The sequence below is a fragment of the Abramis brama genome, assembly GCF_963993115.1.
Source record: "Abramis brama genome assembly, chromosome: 6".
Classification (NCBI taxonomy): Eukaryota; Metazoa; Chordata; class Actinopteri; order Cypriniformes; family Leuciscidae; genus Abramis; species Abramis brama.
The window spans coordinates 16541774-16563578 of NC_139968.1; the positions used below are offsets into that span (position 1 = coordinate 16541774).

General features: G+C 38.3%; 1 protein-coding gene across 4 annotated transcripts; it reads left to right on the forward strand.

Annotated features, from left to right (window-relative positions):
* Window positions 1-910: 910 nt before the first annotated feature.
* Window positions 911-9330, forward strand: pdgfaa (platelet-derived growth factor alpha polypeptide a). Of its 4 annotated transcripts, none has more exons than XM_084117494.1 (6): window positions 911-1816; window positions 2751-2847; window positions 5200-5307; window positions 5390-5577; window positions 7186-7306; window positions 8799-9330. In XM_084117494.1, the coding sequence occupies exons 1-6, from the start codon at window positions 1754-1756 to the stop codon at window positions 8810-8812; spliced, it is 591 nt and encodes a 196-aa protein (XP_083973620.1). In that variant the 5' UTR covers window positions 911-1753; the 3' UTR covers window positions 8813-9330. The 4 variants fall into 4 exon arrangements, with proteins under 4 accessions (XP_083973620.1, XP_083973618.1, XP_083973621.1 ...); XM_084117492.1 differs by having other exon boundaries at window positions 1246-1816; window positions 2733-2847; XM_084117495.1 differs by having other exon boundaries at window positions 1246-1816; window positions 8802-9330.
* The last annotated feature ends 12475 nt before the right edge of the window (window positions 9331-21805 follow it).

The following is a 21805-nucleotide window of genomic DNA, read 5'->3' on the forward strand; positions in this document are numbered from 1 at the left end:
CGTATCAGCTCTTTCGGTTCAGCTCGTCTGACCTCGTACCCCTTCCCCCTCCGTCTTCATTGAGATGTCAGTCATGAACTACATAGACGCTGGATTTCCAGCTTCTTCACCTGCTGAAGCTTTAGTGTGTGTGTGTGTGTGGGTCCTCACACATTCCTCTCCATCTTACGGCTAAAGCCAGGGTCAGGAATGCAAATTGTGCTTGTCACACACACAAACCCTCAAAAGTAATGAAATGGGAACATGCACAACCATAATGTATTTTGTTACAGAAGAAAATGCCAAGTCTTTTATTCCAAGAGCCAATCTGTGGAATGAGCGGAATGAATGGAAAGCTTCCAGAGAATTCCATCATTCCCTTTTACCTCACCAAACTGCACCAAACCCAATTTGGAAGCTAGTGTGTGTGCCGTGTCTATTTATCTACATTGTTTCAACTCTAGGACAGTGTGCTCACCTCCTGTAGTCTGCTGTCTTCACCTTTTCCTTATTATCTTGTAGTCCATTCAGTGTTAATTTCCTTCTCTCCCATAATGTCTCCTCAATAGTTGTCTGTCTATGGTGCTTCCTGTCTCAGTGGGGCTAAATAAGGATTCACCCATCTAAAACTGAGGAGAACACTGGATTCAGTAGACCCTGAAACTCACCCACTCCTATTTCTCCTGTTAGACATTATCTGACAGAACATGACTAATGTAAACACTGTCTGAATCTGAACTAAATGTGTAAACTATTAACTTTCTAATAGCTCAGAGGAAGTTACCTTGATAACTCACCTCCAGAGTCGAAATATCAAGGAAAATAGAAAACTGAATCGGGCTCGCTTAACGTTTCTTTCAAAACATAACACGCGATGTCACGTCCTCACTTGTCAAATCTTGAGGAAATGTGGAGCGAAGTAGAAATAATTATGTCTTCACAGGGTGAGCAAGGTGAAACACATCCAAATTATGGTGGTGTTTCATTTCTGAGCAAATTTCTAAACCCATATTTTAAGTGAACGGTGTTTTTAACGATACGGTTGAAGTCGTCGTCACCTAGCCTACTGGCGTAACGATTTTACCGACGGTCACTTAGTGAATCTTTTTTTTTTTTTTTTTTTTTTACTGATTGAAAAGATTGGAATCACTGAAATGAATCGAAATGCGGTGACTTGAAAGGCTGGTTAGCAGAGATTACCTCGTCCTGAGGGGGCGCGCGGCTCTCTCTGAGTTTAAGTTGAGGAGATGAGAGAAGCGCCAGTTCATTCACTGTCAGATCCCCTCCACGCGCGCGAGCGAGACCTGTTCAAGTTTGAACCGAATTAGTTTTATATGAGGAGTTGAAGACACAAAGTGTGGACGGTGCATAAAATGGACTATTTTGGATAAACGTGGACTCTTTATTCTATCATGTTTTTGAATCTAGGATTACCTTTGGATTTAGAATTTAGGATTTTTTAAAATTAAATTCAGAAGCGATGCGGTCAAGAGATGAAGGATCGCTTCATTCATGTTTTCTTTTTTGTGTGTGAAATGATCTCGCGCAATGTTTTGTGACTTTTTAACGGATTAAAACGACAATTACTTGTTAAAAGGAGTATTTGATTTCAGAGAGTCGTTATAGTGCTTTAACAGACTTGTGAAGAGTTTATCCTTAGAGAGGTTTGTCTGTGGAAAGGCATGTTCCCTGGCTCCACGCCGGTAGGAGCATCTTTGCGGCTCCGGTCGGGAAGGTTTCGCCTGCGCTGGGACACATTTGGACCACAGGGGAGATGAGAACCGCGCTGATCTACTTTCTCTTCTGCTGCTTCTCTCTGCTTTCAGCAGCCGCTGAGGTAAGACCAACCTCTGAACACATATTCATTGGGGATAGAGGGAGAGGAACACGATTTTCGCTCTAAAGAGAGAGAGAGATTCCTTTATAAATGACGAATGATTGTTCACTGTAAAAATAAAATAAAAAAAAAGTACAAAAAAATTGCTTCCTTAAAATTTTAAGTACAATCAACTTGGATGTTTAAGTCATTTCAACTTAAATTACATTAAACTGACTTAAGAGTTGGATCTTGTACCGTATAAGTTATTAAAAAAAAGTTGAAAATTGCTTAACTTATTTTGATGCTTAATTTATAAGGTCTGTCACTTCGCAGTTCTTCATTAACCTGTCATAATTTATTAATGGTCATAAAATGATCATTAAAGTAACACCCATTGGTATTGCACATACTTTTTATAAAATCTACTTTTTAAACCCAAGTTATTAGAAATATATGTAATATTTGTTGGCTACTCATGTTGGTTACATGCAATTGAAAAAAAAATCGTAACACTTTACAGTAAGATCTCATTTGTTAATGCAATCAGTTAATGTAATAACTCACACGAACTAACAATAAGCAATGTATTTATACAGCATTAAATAACCTTTGGTAATGTTAGTTCACTTTGTATGTTAAAAGATAGCCTACATCATTTGTTCTAAAAAGTGTATTAGTAGCCTAAATGTTGAGAATAACATTAACTAAGATTAGTACATGCTGTCGAAGTAACAAATGAAACCTTATTGTAAAGTGTTACCATAAAAATATAGAATTTTCTACAAATTTTCGGATATAATGACTTTAAACATTTAAAGTGGTGCAACCGTAAAGTATTTAAATACAATTTAATAAATAATTGACTAAAGAACTTAAGGGGTTTGGTCCACAACACATGCATTTTCATTCATTTCATTTTGATGTATTTTGGAAGGACCATTTTCTTCCACAGGAAGCGCCGATTCCCCGAGAGCTGATCGAGAGACTCTCTAACAGCGACATCCGCAGCATTAGCGACCTCCAGAGGCTCCTGGAGATTGACTTCGTAGGTAAAGTCATTCTGTTTTTTCTGATTATTTGACAAGAGGTGTGGGTAGGCCGAATATGATCTAAAATAAATCCCAAACCTGTACCAGCTAGTGCTGATTCATATCTGTGACTTGAATCTTGTGAATCTGTTCAAAAGGAAAAAAAGATTTCTTCAGATTCATTCAGTTTTGTTTAGTGGTCCTTTCTGCAGGTTACATCTTTGGCGACGTTTATGAATGAAGTTTATGAATGAGTCATTGAAACATTCACTCAACCTTCTTGTCAGCTGGTTGCTAAACAAGTTGCTAAATAAGCACTGCAACTATTACAGGAATGTGGGTTGTGTGCTAGATAAATCGGATAATTGTTGTAGTCCTTGATTCGTTCGAGAATGATTTGTTCACTTAAAAGATTTGTTTCAAAACATGAGTGAAACCCAACCAATGTCAGCACAGTGTGTCAAGTCGCCAAAGTGTTGAGGTGCAATGTTAGGAGAACAAGACTGTGGGAAATATCCATTCAGAGGAGACTCACTCAATATTTTATTGCACTCAAAGTTTATGGACCTCGCCACGAACGCCTCAGCACATGTTGCCTAGAGACCGCAGTCCCGCTCCTGCACTCATGGCGCCGCATCAGCATTTGAACTTGGTAAATCATGTGACATTTTGGCAGCACAAACACTCTGAACTCAAATATGTCCTCTGAAATTATGCAGTCACAGTCAATTTTTAAATTCCATCATATGAAAAAGTAGTTTATTCCCATTCTTGAAGCATGAGTGATATTTCAGCATGTTTTGTGAATAAATGTAAAAATAAATGCTTTTTAAAAACCTAAAGTTTAAAAATCTCGGTTTGGCTTACAATGATTGAATGTTCAGTATTCAAAATTCTAACTGACAGTGATGATGTCAGTGCAGCATTTGCATACTGCACTGCTATTGGTCCTATTCCTTGCATTTATTTGCTTTCTCAATCATCATTTGTCTTTTCTTGCACTGTAAAGATGCTGTTGATTAATTATTCCCACAATGAAGACTAGTCGATTTTAATAATATGAAGTTTTGCACATCCCACTAATAATTTTTAAAGTATATAAATAGTAAAATAGTTCACCCAAAAATAAAAAAAATAAAAATGTCATCCCTTACTCACCCTCATGTTGCTCCAAACCTGTATGAGTTTCTTTCTACTGTTGAACACAAAATAAGATATTTTAAAGAATGTTGTAATCAAACAGTTGATGGACCCCATTGACTTCCATAAATACCATGGAAGTCAATGGCTACCATCAACTGTTTGATTACCGACATTCTTCTTTTGTGCTCAACAGTAGAAAGAAACTCATACAGGTTTGGAACAACATGAGGGTGAGTAAGGGATGACAGAATTTTTATTTTTGGGTGAACTCTCCCTTTAAGGAAACCTAGTATGATTTTCAGATCATCTGACCCTAAATGGGAGCTTTTTTAATCGCAAAGATTTGATGGCGAAGACCCAACCGAAAGGGTTAAAATACCAACAGCGCCTCAAATATAAACTTCCAGCGCATCTAATGAGGAAATGCTGCAGCCGTAACGATATGAGCCTCAGATTTGATTCGGCCCATAAGCGCTGTAATTGAAATGCAAACAGCTGCGTCTGTGTGGCTGGTGCCTGAGGGAGGTCAAGAGACTCGCTCCATTATACTGTTGTCATGCTGCCTTTATGAGTTGAGTGCGGCTGAATGCCAGCGCTGCTGTAATGTATTATTCATGTCGAATTCCTCAGTTTGTGTGTGCATCTCTGCGTGCGAGTGTGTGTCCGTGTGTTTGGGAGAGAAAAGAGGCTGAAGCTCAAGTAGTGTTTGCGTTTGTGAGGTCTGTTGCTCCGCTAACGACTGTGTGAAAAGCCGAGCGGGTCGGTCGGCCACGGTGCTCAAGCCTGAATTAAAACCACCCTCCTCCTCCATTGGGCCGGTTTCCGGGGGCAACAACAGGGGCATCTCTGCCCCCCCATCGTCCCGCTGTATGGCTGAATGGCTCTGCGGATCCGTAGAACAGCATGATTAAATACTGCGCACTTTGCTCAGACTAACCAACCAGACATCCTTAAAGCATTTTAAATGACACAATCCTTTCCGAACGTCTTATTGTTGAGTAGGTTTTCTCGGTGTGCGGACACCTTTTATTCTTTACTTAGTAATCAGACCGGGTTTTCTTCATTTCTCTGCATCGGGCTGGCGGAGGCGGGGTTCACAAAGAGGTTCAAGGGCACTCTTTCTTCACAATAGTGAGGGAGGGATTGTGCATTGGATGGTTGCTTGTTCTACAAGCCAAAATATGTTGCTTAAACACTGTTGACTTTGTGCTTCGTTGACTTCTTTTGCAGAGAATGAGGTGCTGGAAGACGTTAAGCAGGGCCACCATAAGGAGCATCTGTATGACAGCAGACACCTCAAGAGTTCACACGCACACTCTAGACGCAAGAGAAGCATTGGTAAAACACAGACACAAACACATGCTCACGTTGCAAAGCTCCTTTGGTTGTTCTGTGTGTTTATGGGCTATTGTGTGTTTAGAGGAGGCAGTGCCAGCCGTCTGTAAGACTCGCACAGTGATCTACGAGATCCCACGCAGTCAGGTGGATCCCACGGCTGCCAACTTCCTGATCTGGCCTCCGTGTGTCGAGGTGAGGCGATGCTCAGGCTGCTGCAACACCAGCAACATGCGCTGCCACCCGTCCAGAAAACACTACAGGACTGTGAAGGTGAGAAAACACACATCTTTCCCTCTATACAGTATATAATTGTGCGTGTGTAAATATGCTATATGTATATATATTTTTTGAAATGTAATTATTTAATCATTATTTTAAATCAAAATATAAAATGATATATATACACTATTTTTTTTCATTTATATACAAATATTTATAATTGTAAATTGTAACTTTTTCAATGTTTTATAAATAATACATATTTTATATTTTATATATACATGTTTTTATATATCATGAATATAAGATATTATTATATAAAATTAGTATTATTATAAAATAGAAATATTTCTAATTTATATATTAAAAATATATACTCAATATATTTAAAATAATACTTAGTTTTATTAACTATTTTAGTAACTATTTTGCATAATTTAGCAAATTTAGCTTAAAAATAGAACATATTATATATATAGATATATTTATATATATTTTTTATATATAGAAATTATGATTCAATTATAATTATTATTAAATTATAATTATTTAAAATTATTTGGCAAATAAAAATGTTCAATGTTTTATAATTAATACATATAAAATATAATATATATATATATATATATATATATATATATATATATATAATAAAATTTAAAAATAAAAAATATATAACAATGTATAAATAAAAGATTTATATATATATATATATATATATATATATATTTTATATTTTATGCACATAGATTAAACATATAAATTACTATTAAATTATAATAATTTTAAATAATTTTACTAATATTTTTCATAATAATAAATATAAAATAATCTAAAAATCTGCCGTCAAAAGTCTTAATCTTAATATGAAATATAAAATCTTAATATGAACACAGGTGTTTTTCTTCCAAGACCAAGTTATCTGAGTTATGACATCCACATTTTAAAGCGCACCATTTTTCCTGCATGTGAACATTTTTTCTCATTTCTGCAGGTGAAAGTTTAGTGAAACAACTCCCTTCTTTCTCCTCGTCTAAGCACATTTATATTGGAAATACGTTTTTATTGATGCAAATCTCCTGCGCACTAGGCTGTGACCGTGTTTGCCACTTGCCAGGCTCATTTTCACCATGCAAAGCTTTTCACATTTCTCAGATTTAAATGTAACAAGAGCGAGGCGTAGGACGTGCCAAAAGGGAGGACAGTGTCAATGAGAATTTCAGGGCCGCTGAACACACTGAAAGAGTTTCAGGCCAGACTTCCGCGGCTGGTTAACGAATAGCCCTAACCTTGAGTTAACCGCTGCAAATATCTGTCTGTTACTCCACGGCTGTGGGGTGTGTTCTGTTCCGTTTATCTCGCCAGCAATGTGTGTGAGTGTTCAGACCTGAATAAAGTATTGTATAAATGGGCCTGCAGGGCAGCTGAGTTGGCAAGGAGGGAAGGAGTCTGTCAGTATGATATGAGGTGTGTGTGTTTAGAAAGAGAGGTTTGAGGCGGCTCATCTGCATTACAGGAAACCGACCGAGTCACATTTAGCTCTCGCCTTATCTCACCTCTGGAAAAGCAGAGGAAAAAACACACTGTTGATAGGGTTATGAGTGTGTGCGTGCAACTCAGGATGTTCCCACAATCTCTCGCTCTCTCTCTCTCTCTCAGGTGGCCAAGGTGGAGTATGTACGCAGAAGGCCAAAGCTTCGGGAGGTGCAGGTGCAGCTGGAGGATCATCTCGAGTGCGTGTGCACGTCCAAACATCACTCAGAGTCCCGCATACACACAGGTACGCAAACACTGCCGCCCTTAAAGGTGCAGTACGCGATTTCTGAGAAACACTGTCGATATTTGAAATCAACCCAAACAAACACACCCCTCCCTGGTGGTGGATGTCTCTTTAACATAGTGAAGCGAAGCAAAATAATGCAAAGATGACAAAAGAACCAAAAATTAACATACAGTACACAAGAGTATTGAAACCCCCATGCTATAAATACCACCTGGCCAAAGCGACCATTGACAGATATGTCACAGAGCAATATGAGTTGAAAATGTGTGTTCGGTTGCTCAAACGCTCTAGTTTTATTCTGTTTTCCAACTGTACGTTGGTTAAGAATGAATTGGCTAGAATTTATTCACACCTGTACTATTGAATCCAACGTATCATCAGCACTCGGATTCGCTTCCATGGTGCTGTCAAGTACGACTTGCAGTCTGTGAGGTAAACTAAACGCTATTGGCTATTTGAAAAGGAGGAGGGGCCATTCAATATGTCCTGCCTTAGCTTCCTGTTTCAGTGGAAATTACGTCAACGCATCATACAAAGCTGCACGTTCCAAGGCACTTCAGTGGGCCTTTAACGCTGGTCCTAAAGCTCATATCCTTTCTTTTTACAGTGATATTCCTCTGAGCTTTTCGCTTTTGTAATGTCTCTCAGGCATCTCTCTTTCTACAGTCTTTCTTCAAATCTTCCTCTTGCTCACTCCTCCTTCAATCCACTTTCAACAGCGTTTCTCAGGAATCGCTTACTGTACCTTTAAAACACACTCCGTCTTTTTAATCATTTGCTTTCCCACACCTTGTTTTATTTTTCCCTCTCCACCCTTTTTTCCTGCCTTGTCGTTTCCCCTCGTTCCTTCGCTCAAAGGTCAGAGCTAAAAAAAGAAGAGGAAATGGAAAATAAGATAAACTGTCCGAAAGCAGGCAGTCAAGATTTACAGACTCTATATTTAGACTATTGGTCAGTAAGATGAAAGCCAAGTGGACTTATTGGTCAAGGTCGAGAGTAAGAGCAGTCTAGGGAGTATCTTTATACAAAATTTGATGATTTTTAATATAAAAATGTAAGATTATTTAAAAAAAAATTCAAGACAAGATACTTTTTTTTTTTGCAATTTCTATCCAATGCACAAGATGTCCATTGTAAGCGCATTAGCTCAACAGGTTTGCTGTTGTCAAATGCTTTAAAAAAAAATTAAATAAATTTTTTTTTAATGTTAGTAAATATTATATTATATTATATTTTTATATTATGAAATATTATTTCAATTATATTTTATATAAAATCTAATAGTATTTAAAAATATATATATAATAAAATGCAATTTTTAATATTAAGACAAATAAACTTTGAGGAAGAAAAATGAAGAACAAAGAAACAAAATAATATTTTTTTCATCCATTGCACACTTCACTCACAGACATCCATTGTAAGCAGCTTTTTTTTTGTCAGTTCAGCAGGTGCGCTGTCAAAAGCTAACAAAGTCTTTTCTCCACAGCAGATATAAGGTGAGCGTGGCTCTGGATAAAAGAAAGCAGAGAAGGAGGGCCATCGCATCCAATCAGATAACTCGGACTGCACGACAGCCATTGAGTGATATCATCTGAAGAGACGAGGCGGATGTGAACTGTTCAACAATGAGCGAATCAGGGCAGCCTTTTTGGCTTACTTTGGACTTTTGATGCACCTTTAGAAGCGACCCGGAGAGAGACTTTGGATTAAAACCCTGGGGGAACAAAGCACAACAAACTAGAGACTGCAATGACAGAGACTCGCAGAGCCTGAAAACGAACATTGAGTCGCAGACGTCGAAGGACTGATTCCACGACCTTTTAAAGGAGCATCTATCACAACTTTATTTGTGTATCAAAATGTATTTCTCCAGCAAATATCTGTATCATCTTATTTTTGTATAACTGCCAGTTTTCTATCAACACTGATCTTCTCTTGTCTTATATATGCCGTAGAATGAACGAGTACAACAAAACACAATCTGCAGTAACTGATACTAATAAAGTGAATACATTTTATGACGTTTGACAGACAAAGATTAATATGTCTCAAAGATGAGTATGATTATGTGCATTCATAACACCGTTTCCTAACCAGGAGCATTGTGATAAATCTTCTCTCTTCAGTGTCGATCTGGAATGTTTCTTGAACCAAATGCAACCACATCAAAACCATGGGTGACAAGCTATTTTTAAGTCTACTTTAAATATGTCCTACAGACGATATTATTGAGATTAATCCAACCACAAGTTAAAGGGGTAGTGGTACGAGTGGTGAGTTGTCCTCAAAAAAGATGGATAAATCAAAAAACCTGTCGGGGGCTAAAAATATAAAAAGAGAGGGAAAAGGACATGACTTGGCATGTCAAGGGATGCGACAGCAGCTAAATGAGTGGATGGTGAAAGGCAACAGGGTGTTTGTGTGTGTGTGTGTGTGTGTGTGTGTGTTCATCTGAGCCTCATTGGACTGTCACTGCTCGTCAATGTCAGAATATTTGAGATGACCAATCAAATCAAAGTAGGCGGGCTTTATGTTCGCGAATTTTAGCGGAGCGACTCGACGCTTCAGTTTACAGTCAAGTGCGATATAAGATGTAAGTACTAAACATTTCATATTTGACGGTCTCTTTAGGTCATAAATGTTAAATGATTGACAAAAATAATCAGAATAAACTTTTGTCTAATTTCGCCATTTTGAACTGAAAATAGGCCTATGTAACGTGACTCGTAATAATGAGTTTACCGTCATTGTGAGGTGACGAAAAATTAACAAAGCCGTTTTCATCATGTTAGGGACAAGATTAATAATGAATGTGTACATATTGAGAATTAATATAATACAATTTGTAGCCTTCAGTTATTAAAAACACTGATTGGCTGTTTGATCGCGTCGGGTCACGCCCCATTTTCGCTTTCACATCGCGACAAGTATGAACTTTCCTGGAGGACTTTAAGGCATCTAATAAGTTCTGATTGGCTTATTTCGTGCAGCTCTCTTTCTCTAATATGACGATAATTGAGATGATGGAAGCTGCTCTGTCAGGTTCTGGCATATCCAAAGCAAACATCAGCCACATAAACACACACATCCAAACCACTAAACCAAACTGTGCCCTGACTGGTCGCCCAGTTCCTGTCTGGCTGCTCCAGAAACTTTGATGGGGCTCCTGGAATTGGCTTGTGCTGAAACCCTGCGTTGTTTCAAAATGAAAGCTAATTATAATTGCCAGTTACTGTCACAGACCTAGCGTTCATACACAAAACTCTTGTAGACAGTGGTTAGCTGAGAGACGAGGTCAGAATAACGTCATGTGATGTTTGAGATCTTGTTGTTACGTAACAAGTAGGCCTATTACCCACAAATGCGGTTACATGTTGGTTTGAGGACTTAAACATGCTTTCTTTACTTCAAACCACCAGCTTGGGTGTGTTTGGAGGCACAATAGATCCAATGTGAGTGATTTGTGACTTTGTTGTGATAGTCACATCTAAGTACAAGTGTTCTGTGATGAGCATGTGTGGGTGTATTTTATAGTACTTAAACCAACACGTCCACTTTCCAAAAAACAGGCAGGATAAGGCCAGAATGTAAAAATGTCGATTAAAGTACATTTCATTCAATACCTAAAAGTACTGATGAATTATAAATTGACTATTTTAACCATTTTGCATGTGCTGTATTTTTGCGTATTTGTATATCATGCTATTATCTTAGCAACATGCCAGTGTTAAATTTGGCATGTTACAATAATTGCGATAGGCTAATCTTTTCTTCCCTATTGTATTGAATTGGCTTCTCGAACAAGAACAAAATGGAAAATGTCCATTTTGATTTCATGTAAAAAAAAAAAAATGCTGATATGCTAAAATGCTAGCATGCAACATGCTAACGCTAGAATTCATTTTTTATTCGAGTTTCCCTTGCGTTTCTTGTGAGGAGTGCAAGTTGTTCTGTCTGTCTATCTTTCAAAAAGAGAGGCAGTTCACTAGGTTTCGAAAAGTCTGAGCTCGTTTAGCCTCGGAAAAAAGTGATAAAAAGAGGGACAAGAGAGATCTGTTTCACGCAATTTAAGTTGAAGTACAGAAGCTTAATTCAGCTGTTAAAACTCTGTCATGTGTGGAAATCAGGTTTATTGCCGTTAATAGTGTAAATTACAGAATGGCCTTTTCCTGGACTGTCTGATGGATTCGGGTTTCTGACCTCAGATGGAAGCAAACAAAGGAAAGGATACAGGGAATCTGTTTCTCAGACTCACATTTCAACCCATTTTCTTTCTTTCATTCTCATTTTCCCTCTCTCTTCTGAAAGCTTTCTTGTGAGTACAATAAACAACCACTTCATTTGTTTTATCCTTACATCAGCAACTGACATCTTTTGATATCATAGAGAAAGTATTTCTCCTCCGGGGTAGAACTGAATATAGTCTCTATAACACAACGTGATTGTTCTTAAGAAAATGGCTTTTGTTTCACAAAGTGTTGATCTGATATGAAAGATCCAACGCTGTGAACCCAGGCCTCCAGGCATGCATGTCCATTTCCTGTTTTAAGCTTTCTGACTGAAGGGCTACAAGTGATCTCACATCTTTTGTCACAACATACCTGACATTTATTCAACAGTGTATTCTACGGTGACTGCCGTCATACTAAAGCAAGAAGCCACTCAAAGTCATGATTTACAGTGATTTTACCACAGTAATGTAGTAACAATAGCTAAAAGCCATTTTACCTGTGGTAAAATCACTGTAAAACTTTACGCCACAGGGTGTTCTGGGTGTTTTTGAGAGCATGGCTTGGTGGTTGTATGGGGTTTCTGTGTGGTTGTTAAGTAGTCAAAAGCACTCAACAGTGTTTTAAATTCTAGCCTCTAAACAAGGCTTGACATAAAAAATTTTTTCTCACTAGCACATTAACTAAAGTTAATATCCACTCAGGATTTTCACTGGCTGCAAATTTGACATCAATACCATGAGGAAAAACTAACATATAGATATTTTTAATATTATCACAGGTATATTAGGCTGTGGTCACTTTAAAACCTGAAGCACGGATCCATTATACTGTTACACATGCGTTTTCCTTCTCAACTGTTTACGTTCACTTAAAACATAACTGACTGTGTTTATGTGAATACTTGCCAAGACTGGTATTATGACATTATTTTATGTGTATCTGACTGTTTAAGTAGCCTGCAAATCCAGACCTAAATCTGAAAGATTAATGGTCTGGCATCGACTAATGAAAATCGGCCAGATCGAGGGGCGGCACCAAGCATGCATTTGAAAATCTCACTGCACGCAATTGGATAACACTACGACCAATCACAACAAGTTATCGCTTAGCTACCAGCGGAGCTAACTGGTAGATTAGACTCTTGCCGTATCCGGTCGGCAAAACAGCAAAAATGCCCTTCTTGCAAAGGAAGGATTCGACCGCCGTCTTCTGTTCCTCTTTTAGATAAAAAGCCAAGTCTAACTCGTTCATTGTAGCGGCCAAAGCCGTTTCAAACAACTGGTGTTCATCCATAGCCATCTTGCAATGTTTACTAATGACTTTGACGTCACAGCGCTGTCGTCATCTGTTTAGCTCGCCTCTGGCCCGCCTATTTCAGATAACCGGATGTGATTGGTGCAGCTCGGATACAAGGGCATATTTAATGAGCATCATTACACTTGTGCTCTCGCGAGAACTCTGGATTTCCAGGGTACTGTTTAAGTGCAATAAGCAGCTAAAAAGAACTTGATTTAGTACTGAGAGGTGGCTTTGGGTCTTAGCACAAAATCTGTGGGAATGAGTAAAATTATGCACAATACACGCAATCTCACACCGAAATTCAAGCCCTGTAACACCAACAATATTCATACGGAGCAAATGAAACGAGTGAGTGAATGGAGGCGGGTTTGTGTGTCAACTCGCTGTCGGAGAGATCATGAGAGCGAGAAAGCACAGCTGGTCTCGTAGTTCTGTCCTGCGGAAAATGTGTATTCGAAGCGTTTCAGATATTGCAAATGACATTGCAGTAGTATCGATATGTATTGAAAAAAATGCAATTTTTGACAACACTACATTGCACTTAGTTTATAGTTTCAGACGCCTTTTTAAAATACTACAATTGAAAAATGTATATATTATATATAAAATTCAACCTGCCACAGTGACTAGTAGGCGTGACTGCGTTACATGCCACTGCTGAAATCCATCGGCTGCTGGCGGGTGTTAATGTCAAGCCCTGCTTCTAAATATGGCTTCAGAACCTCCTCCAGTGCATCTCTTGGAGATTTTCTTCGCCCATGTTGGCGAATTCGTGGCAGATTCTAATGTATTCGCACAATCTCATTTGTATGTTTATGTACATTGTGGTTAGATTTAGGGGCCTTCATGTTGATGTTTTACCTACAATATGTACTATGTTTTTGTACGAAACAGATCGTAAGAATTCATACAAAATCGAATTTGAAACTTATGAATTTGAGATCAGATTGGAAGATGCAGCCAATAGTGGAAGTGTATGAATTTAAACGAAGTCACCTAAGTGGAAGTGTAAACTGTCAGCAGTGCTGCGTCTAGTTCTTCAGTGTCTTAGGTCTGCATATGGAGGATTAGTCCAGCTGTGACATTCTACTTTGAGGAACAGGGCAGGTTAATACTCTCGAGGGGGAGGGAGGGATGGAGGATTTGATCCGAGATGAGAGAGAATGTGTGTGTGGTGATAGAGGAGCTACTGAGGCTCAATCAGAGCAACAATGAGGAGAAGTAGAGACATGCAGGTCCAGAACAAAAGGATGGATGAGGTGCAGAGCCAGGGGAAAAGAGAGCGAGGTTGATGAGTTGGGTGGGGGGATCTGAGTTAAACTGGCTGATCACTATCAGCTAAATGGTCGCTCTTCAACAGCATTCATCCATCCGTCAATCCGTCCCTCACACACACACACACACACACACACACACACACACACACACACACACACACACACAATGTGTCTCATCCCTGAGCCCCCCCCCCCCCCCCCCCATGGAACTCCCACTTTGTCTCTGTTAGACGCTGAGACAAAAGAAGGGTGGGCGAGAGAGCCGAAAAGAAGGAGAGAGCGATAAAAGAACTGATAAGAGGATGTGTTGTGGATGCTAAGTGCTTTTTGATGAACTCTCTACTTGCGCTCGTCAGTCACTCAAACAGCAGGGAGTCTGTGTTTGTGAGCGTCAGTGTGAAAGAGAGAAATCTAAGTACCAAATTCTTTTGAACTGGTCTTAATAACATGTCTGTTTGTCTATATACCTGTCTGATATACATAAAAGTGTACAAAATCTATCATTTGATCAAACTTTGTTCATTTCCTTAATCTTTTAAACAACTAAGAAGATAGTGATCAAACTACATTTTATAAAAATCACCTGTCAAGATTATAATATGTATAACATCAGCATATGAGAGTCAAATTGGACGAGTACAAGGACTCATCAATTAACAGTTAATCTATTGCCAAATCAATTATCAGTCAAGAATAGAAAATTATTGAAAATATTCAAATCAGGAATGTCAGAATCAGATGTTGTATGTTATGATTGAATATGAATATTATGTTGTATGAAGTGATTGAAGCCCAAGCATGTGTTTTCAATTCTAATACTACCGACTGCCAGCCTAAGTTTTTGACGGACGTGATAACACGCGTAAGGTATGAACTATGTTTAAGTTTTGGGTAATTATAAAATGAGCTGGAAACATTCAAAATGCTTCAAAATGTCAAGTTTAGTCTATTAGTTTTCAGAACTTCTCAAAATCAATCACAAGTAAACAAAGTTGAAACTGAACTTTGGCACAAATTTGATTTGACTTAAAACTCAAGAACAAATAATCTTCAGTTTTAAAAAGTGGGTGTAAATCTCTGACAGTGTATAACGAGTAAAAAAGGAGTTTAGGTGGAGGAGGGATTCCGGAAGGACTGTTGGAAAGGAGTGAAGTGAACAACTATTTATATTCCCTTATCGTTGTTATGGGTGGAATTATATGGTCATGTGCCTCCCAAACATTAGGAAACTCTTGCCAGAAGACACCACTGCTATCAATCTCAGTACCTTTTGCCACAGATTGTCCCATAACCTATTTATTTTCTCCACCTCTCACAAACACCAGCCATTTGCAGGATTACAGCCTGGTTCCGTTCATCCCATGGCGGAGATGACGACTCTGGTTGTGCTCACGTTCTGTTTTAATCCATCGGCAGTTTTTCATTATATACAAATCCATTAAAAGCCTGGTGAAGCCGACAGGGTGAGGGCTCTCGAGTGAGTCGGTGAGAGAAAGGGAGATACTCTACTCACATTTAACACACCGACACATGCCTCGCATTCAAACAAGGGATTGTATTTCCCAGAATTACAGGATATAGTGCAGCAATGTCTTGTATAGACACAGGGATTACCATAGAAAACTCCACAAAGGGATTTGGTGCTAAAACCGTTTCTTTTATTGTCTAAGCACACATGAGTATGCGAGAAAGAGAGAGATAAAGCGAGATAGAGGATGGATATATCCTGACCTGGGATTTCTAATCCAGATTAACAGATATGGCTATTTATAACTTACATCAGTTACATCAGTAGGCTAAGGCTAAAATAGTAATATTAATTATTATTCATACTATTATATATTTATATAATAACTATTAATACATATGTTTGTGTAATAACGCTAAATTTTATAATTTACTGTTGTCCCTGCAGGTAAGTGATTTTGTGTCTCTTGCATCACTATAATACATATAGTTTTAATAGATTTTAATTGTAAATGTATTTTATTAAAAGTATTAAAAGTTCAGAGAACAATCAAAGTTCAGTGCCAAAGTGATTTTGTTTATTGAACTAAAACTTTTTTTAAAGCTATGCAATAAATGGCAAAATATGCAGTTTATATATATATATACTGCATATTTTGCCATTTATTACATAGCTTTAAAAAAGTTTTTAGTTCAATAATATAATATAATATAACATAATATAACATAATTTCATGAGAATTTGTGAAATTTCACAGTATTATATATATATATTGTGAAATTTCACAAATTCTCATGAAGTTGTATTATATTATATTATATTATATTATATTATATTATATTATATTATATTATATTATATTATATTATATTATATTATATTATATTATATTGAAATAAAGAAAACAAATTCGTTTTGCCCTTAAGGGTCTAAACGGATAATGGGCAAGTGGTGGGTCGAAGGTGCAGGGAGTTTAGGGGATGGGGTAGAGTATTTTGGAGAAAGGGCAGCAGGGGTACTCAGGGCCACTGAAGCAAAAGTAAGTCTTTTTATTGAAGGAGTGAATTATAGGGATGAAACAGGTTTAGCCTCACCACGAGGACAAAGGGAAGCTTATGAGCTGACAAGTTGAATCACTAAATCACCAATATGGCCTCCCTCACACACGCACACCCAATAAATTGGTTGTGGAAACACTTCGGCAACTCAAATGTGCTCAGTTTTCAAAATCAAAAAAGCTTTAGCATCTCTTTAAGATCAGCATCTGGGCATCCGTTTAAGTTATCAGAGAAAATGTAGAGCTGTTTGAAGACACTCTTCTTTTATCCTCTTCTCGCTCCTTGCTGTGACCTGCACTTCGGCTAAATCTCCTGCTTTCTCTTCACGCTCGACTCTCTGGCTGGTTTAAGTGCTGGCTCAAGATGAAGGGCAGGGGAGGTGAAGTAGAGGAATAAAGGCAAGAGTGAAGAATGAAAAGAAGCAGTTGCTGCATGCCATTCAGAGGATGTCTGGCTCTTCAGAATAACAACACCTCAAAGCGAAAATAGAGAGAGGAAAGACACGGAGGAGGAACGAAAGAACAAGGGAGACACTTCACAGAACAAGGAGGAGATGTTTAGAAAACAAGGAGGAGGAATTTAGCAGACAGGGAGAATGAAGAACAGGGGAGGTGTAAAAACAACACTACAGAAAAGGGGAAACCCGAGGCGTTTGGTGATTTAAAGACCAATGGACCATAACAAGACGAAGAGAAAGAGAAAAGAGAGAACGAATTGGAGACAGAGAAGGGGAAGCCCAGTCAATTTATCCTCACATTTAGTCCCTAACCCTCTAGATCATGTGATCATTTTCTTTCTGTTTGTATGTTTTTTAAAAAATAGTAGTTGTTCCAAAATTAATTTAAAAAAATTATATATTCCTCGATTTTAACAAAGTAGACATACTTTCCAGAACAGCGATTAATATCCAATATAATAACATTGTTTCTGTTTGAGATTAGTTTGACCCCAACTGATATATGTTCTAAAACCTGTATTAGCCAAATAGCTATCAAATGTTTCCTTTGGTGGAGAAGGCAATCCCATAATGCACTGAGCCAAAATGGTGGACATGGTGAGATAAAATTCTAAAAACGTTATACATATATCTGTATGTCATCAAGGCAAAAAATATAATTATGTTTGTGGAAGCTCTGATGACATTATCGTGGTGGCTTGGTAACTGTGGCAACTGCGCATGCGCTGAAGTTTTGTTTGGAATATATATAATTCACATGTAAACTAATATGTGAATCAGACGGGTTCATGTAAACAAAGCATTCAGAATCTGAAATTGGATTGGATTCAGTCCAATTGAAGAAAATTAGTGCATGTAAACACGTGGCTCACTAGGTTTTGGAATAAAGTAAATAACTGTCAGGAGTGTACTTATAAAGTGTGAGTATACAAATCAGTTTGGCAGGCTAATGTAACGTTTTTCATGTAGGGCGTTTTTGTGTGTAATCAGTTCTCGTAATATTAACTCTTTCCCCACCAGCGTTAAAAACAAATAATTTCCAGCCACTGCCAGCATTTTTGATCAATTTCACAAATGTCGACATTTCATACGGTAATGTTAGGGAGTTTTGATTTATATGCTGTTTAATGTTTGATGATCGCATTATTTGCGTAGGCAATGCTTTTATCGCTTGTTTCTGCTTCTTTTTCTAACTCAATGAGAATGAATCTATCTGGTCCTTCTTGAAGCTCAATTGAGCACTTTGAGCGTCCGCAAGAACCAATGAGGTTCATTCTCGTGTTACGCAGCACGTTTGAGTTTCCACAAGAACCAATGAGGTTCATTCTTGTGTTACGCAGCTCATTTGAACCAATGAGGTTCATTCTTGTGTTACGCAGCTCATTTGAACCAATGAGGTTCATTCTCGTGTTATGCAGCACGTTTGAGCTTCCACAAGAACCAGTGAGGTTCATTCTCGTGTTACACAGCACGTTTGAGTTTCCACAAGAACCAGTGAGGTTCATTCTCGTGTTACGCAGCACGTTTGAGTTTCTGCGAGAACCAGTGAGGTTTATTCTCGTGTTACGCAGCACGTTTGAGTTTCTGCGAGAACCAGTGAGGTTTATTCTCGTGTTACGCAGCACGTTTGAGTTTCTGCGAGAACCAATGAGGTTTATTCTCGTGTTACGCAGCACGTTTGAGTTTCTGCGAGAACCAATGAGGTTCATTCTCGTGTTACGCAGCACGTTTGAGTTTCTGCGAGAACCAATGAGGTTTATTCTCGTGTTACGCAGCACGTTTGAGTTTCTGCGAGAACCAATGAGGTTCATTCTCGTGTTACGCAGCACGTTTGAGTTTCAACAAGAACCAATGAGGTTCATTCTCGTGTTACGCAGCACGTTTGAGTTTCTGCGAGAACCAATGAGGTTCATTCTCGTGTTACGCAGCACGTTTGAGTTTCCACAAGAACCAATGAGGTTCATTCTCGTGTTACGCAGCACGTTTGAGTTTCTGCGAGAACCAATGAGGTTCATTCTCGTGTTACGTAGCACGTTTGAGTTTCAACAAGAACCAATGAGGTTCATTCTCATGTTACGCAGCACGTTTGAGTTTCCACAAGAACCAATGAGGTTCATTCTCGTGTTACGCAGCACGTTTGAGTTTCTGCGAGAACCAATGAGGTTCATTCTTGTGTTACGCAGCACGTTTCAGTTTCAACAAGAACCAATGAGGTTCATTCTCGTGTTACGCAGCACGTTTGAGTTTCCGCGAGAACCAATGAGGTTCATTCTCGTGTTACGCAGCACGTTTGAGTTTCAACAAGAACCAATGAGGTTCATTCTCGTGTTACACAGCACATTTCAGTTTCCACAAGAACCAATGAGGTTCATTCTCGTGTTACGCAGCACGTTTGAGTTTCAACAAGAACCAATGAGGTTCATTCTCGTGTTACACAGCACATTTCAGTTTCAACAAGAACCAATGAGGTTCATTCTCATGTTACGCAGCACGTTTGAGTTTCTGCGAGAACCAATGAGGTTCATTCTCGTGTTACGCAGCACATTTGAGTTTCTGCGAGAACCAATGAGGTTCATTCTCGTGTTACGCAGCACGTTTGAGTTTCAACAAGAACCAATGAGGTTCATTCTCGTGTTACGCAGCACATTTGAGTTTCAACAAGAACCAATGAGGTTCATTCTTGTGTTACGCAGCACGTTTGAGCTTCAGCAAGAGGCAGGTTTGATTGAGCTTCTGTTTATGTTCGCTGATCAATTTTTAAATGTGAATAAAAGCCTAAATTCAATCGTTGTTTGAGCTTTTTAAAGTGCTCACGCAGTATTTTATACCCCAACCGAGCATGAGGGTTAACTTTAAAACAAACTTACACTGCAACGTCATATTTCTAGACCTTTTCAACATCTGCACTAGTGTACAGTGTATTGTCAGTCTGTCTGCACCTTCAGCGTCACCTAATAAACAATGGACTTTGAGTGTGGATTGAGGCTTTAAACGGTTTCCCTCCAACAGATGATTGAGGAGCCCTTGGGTTTACATTCACCCTTGTCTTACATACATCACACAGAGAGAATAGAACTCAAGACGCCTGGACTAGACTGATAAAGAGAAAGCCGAGGAGAGAAGGGAGGACAACGAAGGAGAGGATGAGTTAAAGGGACATAAAGGAAGATTTAGCTGCAGTTTATTCAGCACGCTCCACGTAGGGGCTCTCTCTCCGTGACATCTGACCTTTGACCTCTGACCGGGGCTTTGTTAAGCAGTCAGGTGCCAACTTGCCCAGAAGCAAGATGGGATTCCATCACCCCCCTTCCTCCAGTCTCGCTCCCTTTCACATACACACACATACGCTTCATACTCTTGGAAGAAAAACAAATAAGATTTAGCATTATTGCACAGTTGATGAAAGAGCAGATCCTCTCAAGAGCCCATCCACTGTGTGACTCAGCAGCTCAGTTAATTCAGCCCTAAATTCCTTCAGGGATTCCCACAGGAAAACCAACTCACTTTTGTACAGCTTTGAAGAGCCTTGAGCACGTGTCTGCTCTCTTTATTGACTTAGAAGATACTTTTTTGTGGCTTTTTAAGAATATTGTGCATTAAAGGTTAGTTCACCCAAAAATTCAAATCTATGATCTCTTTATGTACGTTTTGAACCATCAGAGTTTTGGGTGAATAGACTTTTAATGGAGGGACAGAAATCTCTCAGATTTCATAAAAAATATCTTCATTTGTGTTTCAAAGATGAACAAAAGTGGACAAAGGTCTTTTTTTTGAATATTGTGTTTCAAGCTTTTAGGATGTTTTCAGACTTTTTGGTGTGGATCCAAATCCATTTAATGTCACAGTTTGGATTTTTACTCCATCCATCCATCCCTCCCTCCATCCATCCATCCATCCATCCCTCCCTCCCTCCAAATTCAAAAAGTAATTAGTTTTTTTTGCTATTTGTTACCTTAATTCATAACCAGACACTGAAATTTAAAACGCTTGATATTTGTGTCACAGTACGTTAAAACTGCGATTGATTTTTTTTTTTTAAAGAATTTTGACTGCATTTTAGAATTCTTCATTAGAATAGATTTATATTGCATTTTTCCCAGCCAAAAGCATTTAAAAATACGTATGTCACTTAAAATACAGATTCTTGTCATAAGAATACTGAAACAGTGTTATGAAATATTGTCGTTTTTTGATATGTAAATTTTGATATATTGTAAATTTTTTTTAGCCATTAGATTTGCCAATGGTTGCAATATAAATTACATAAAATATTTGGCTAGATTTCTTTCAGTGCTATGTCCGACTTTCAGATTACACATCACTAAATGTCAAGTTAAAAAAAGCATTGTTCAGATGTCCCTTCCTGTTTAAGTGGGCAGTTTATGCTGATAGTCTGGCTAAGTTAGACTAGGAATAAATATTTATTAGACTTCATAAAACATCTCTTATTTCCACCAGCACAGCAGTGATTCAAAGCAAGGGTCAAGTCATTGCATTTCCACCGACCTGCAAAGTTTGAACGTCCATGTACAGTATTGTGTGACTTACATTGCAATATGTCAAGAATTGAGCATTGATCTTTACGTGCAAATGCCAGTTTTAGAGAGTTTTATCTATGTTTTCATGTGAGCAAAGCTATACAATATTCTGTCCTTTGTTCTATGCTACTCCTCACCTCGGGGTCTCTCGGCTCTGGGAAGGC

Bases quoted from the DNA above. Each gene is read 5' to 3' on its own strand.
- pdgfaa (XM_084117492.1), top strand. From the start codon at position 1,754: ATGAGAACCGCGCTGATCTACTTTCTCTTCTGCTGCTTCTCTCTGCTT. The intron at 2,848-5,199 runs GTAAAGTCATTC...CTTCTTTTGCAG, and splicing joins CCTGGAGATTGACTTCGTAG to AGAATGAGGTGCTGGAAGAC. The intron at 5,308-5,389 runs GTAAAACACAGA...TTGTGTGTTTAG, and splicing joins TAGACGCAAGAGAAGCATTG to AGGAGGCAGTGCCAGCCGTC.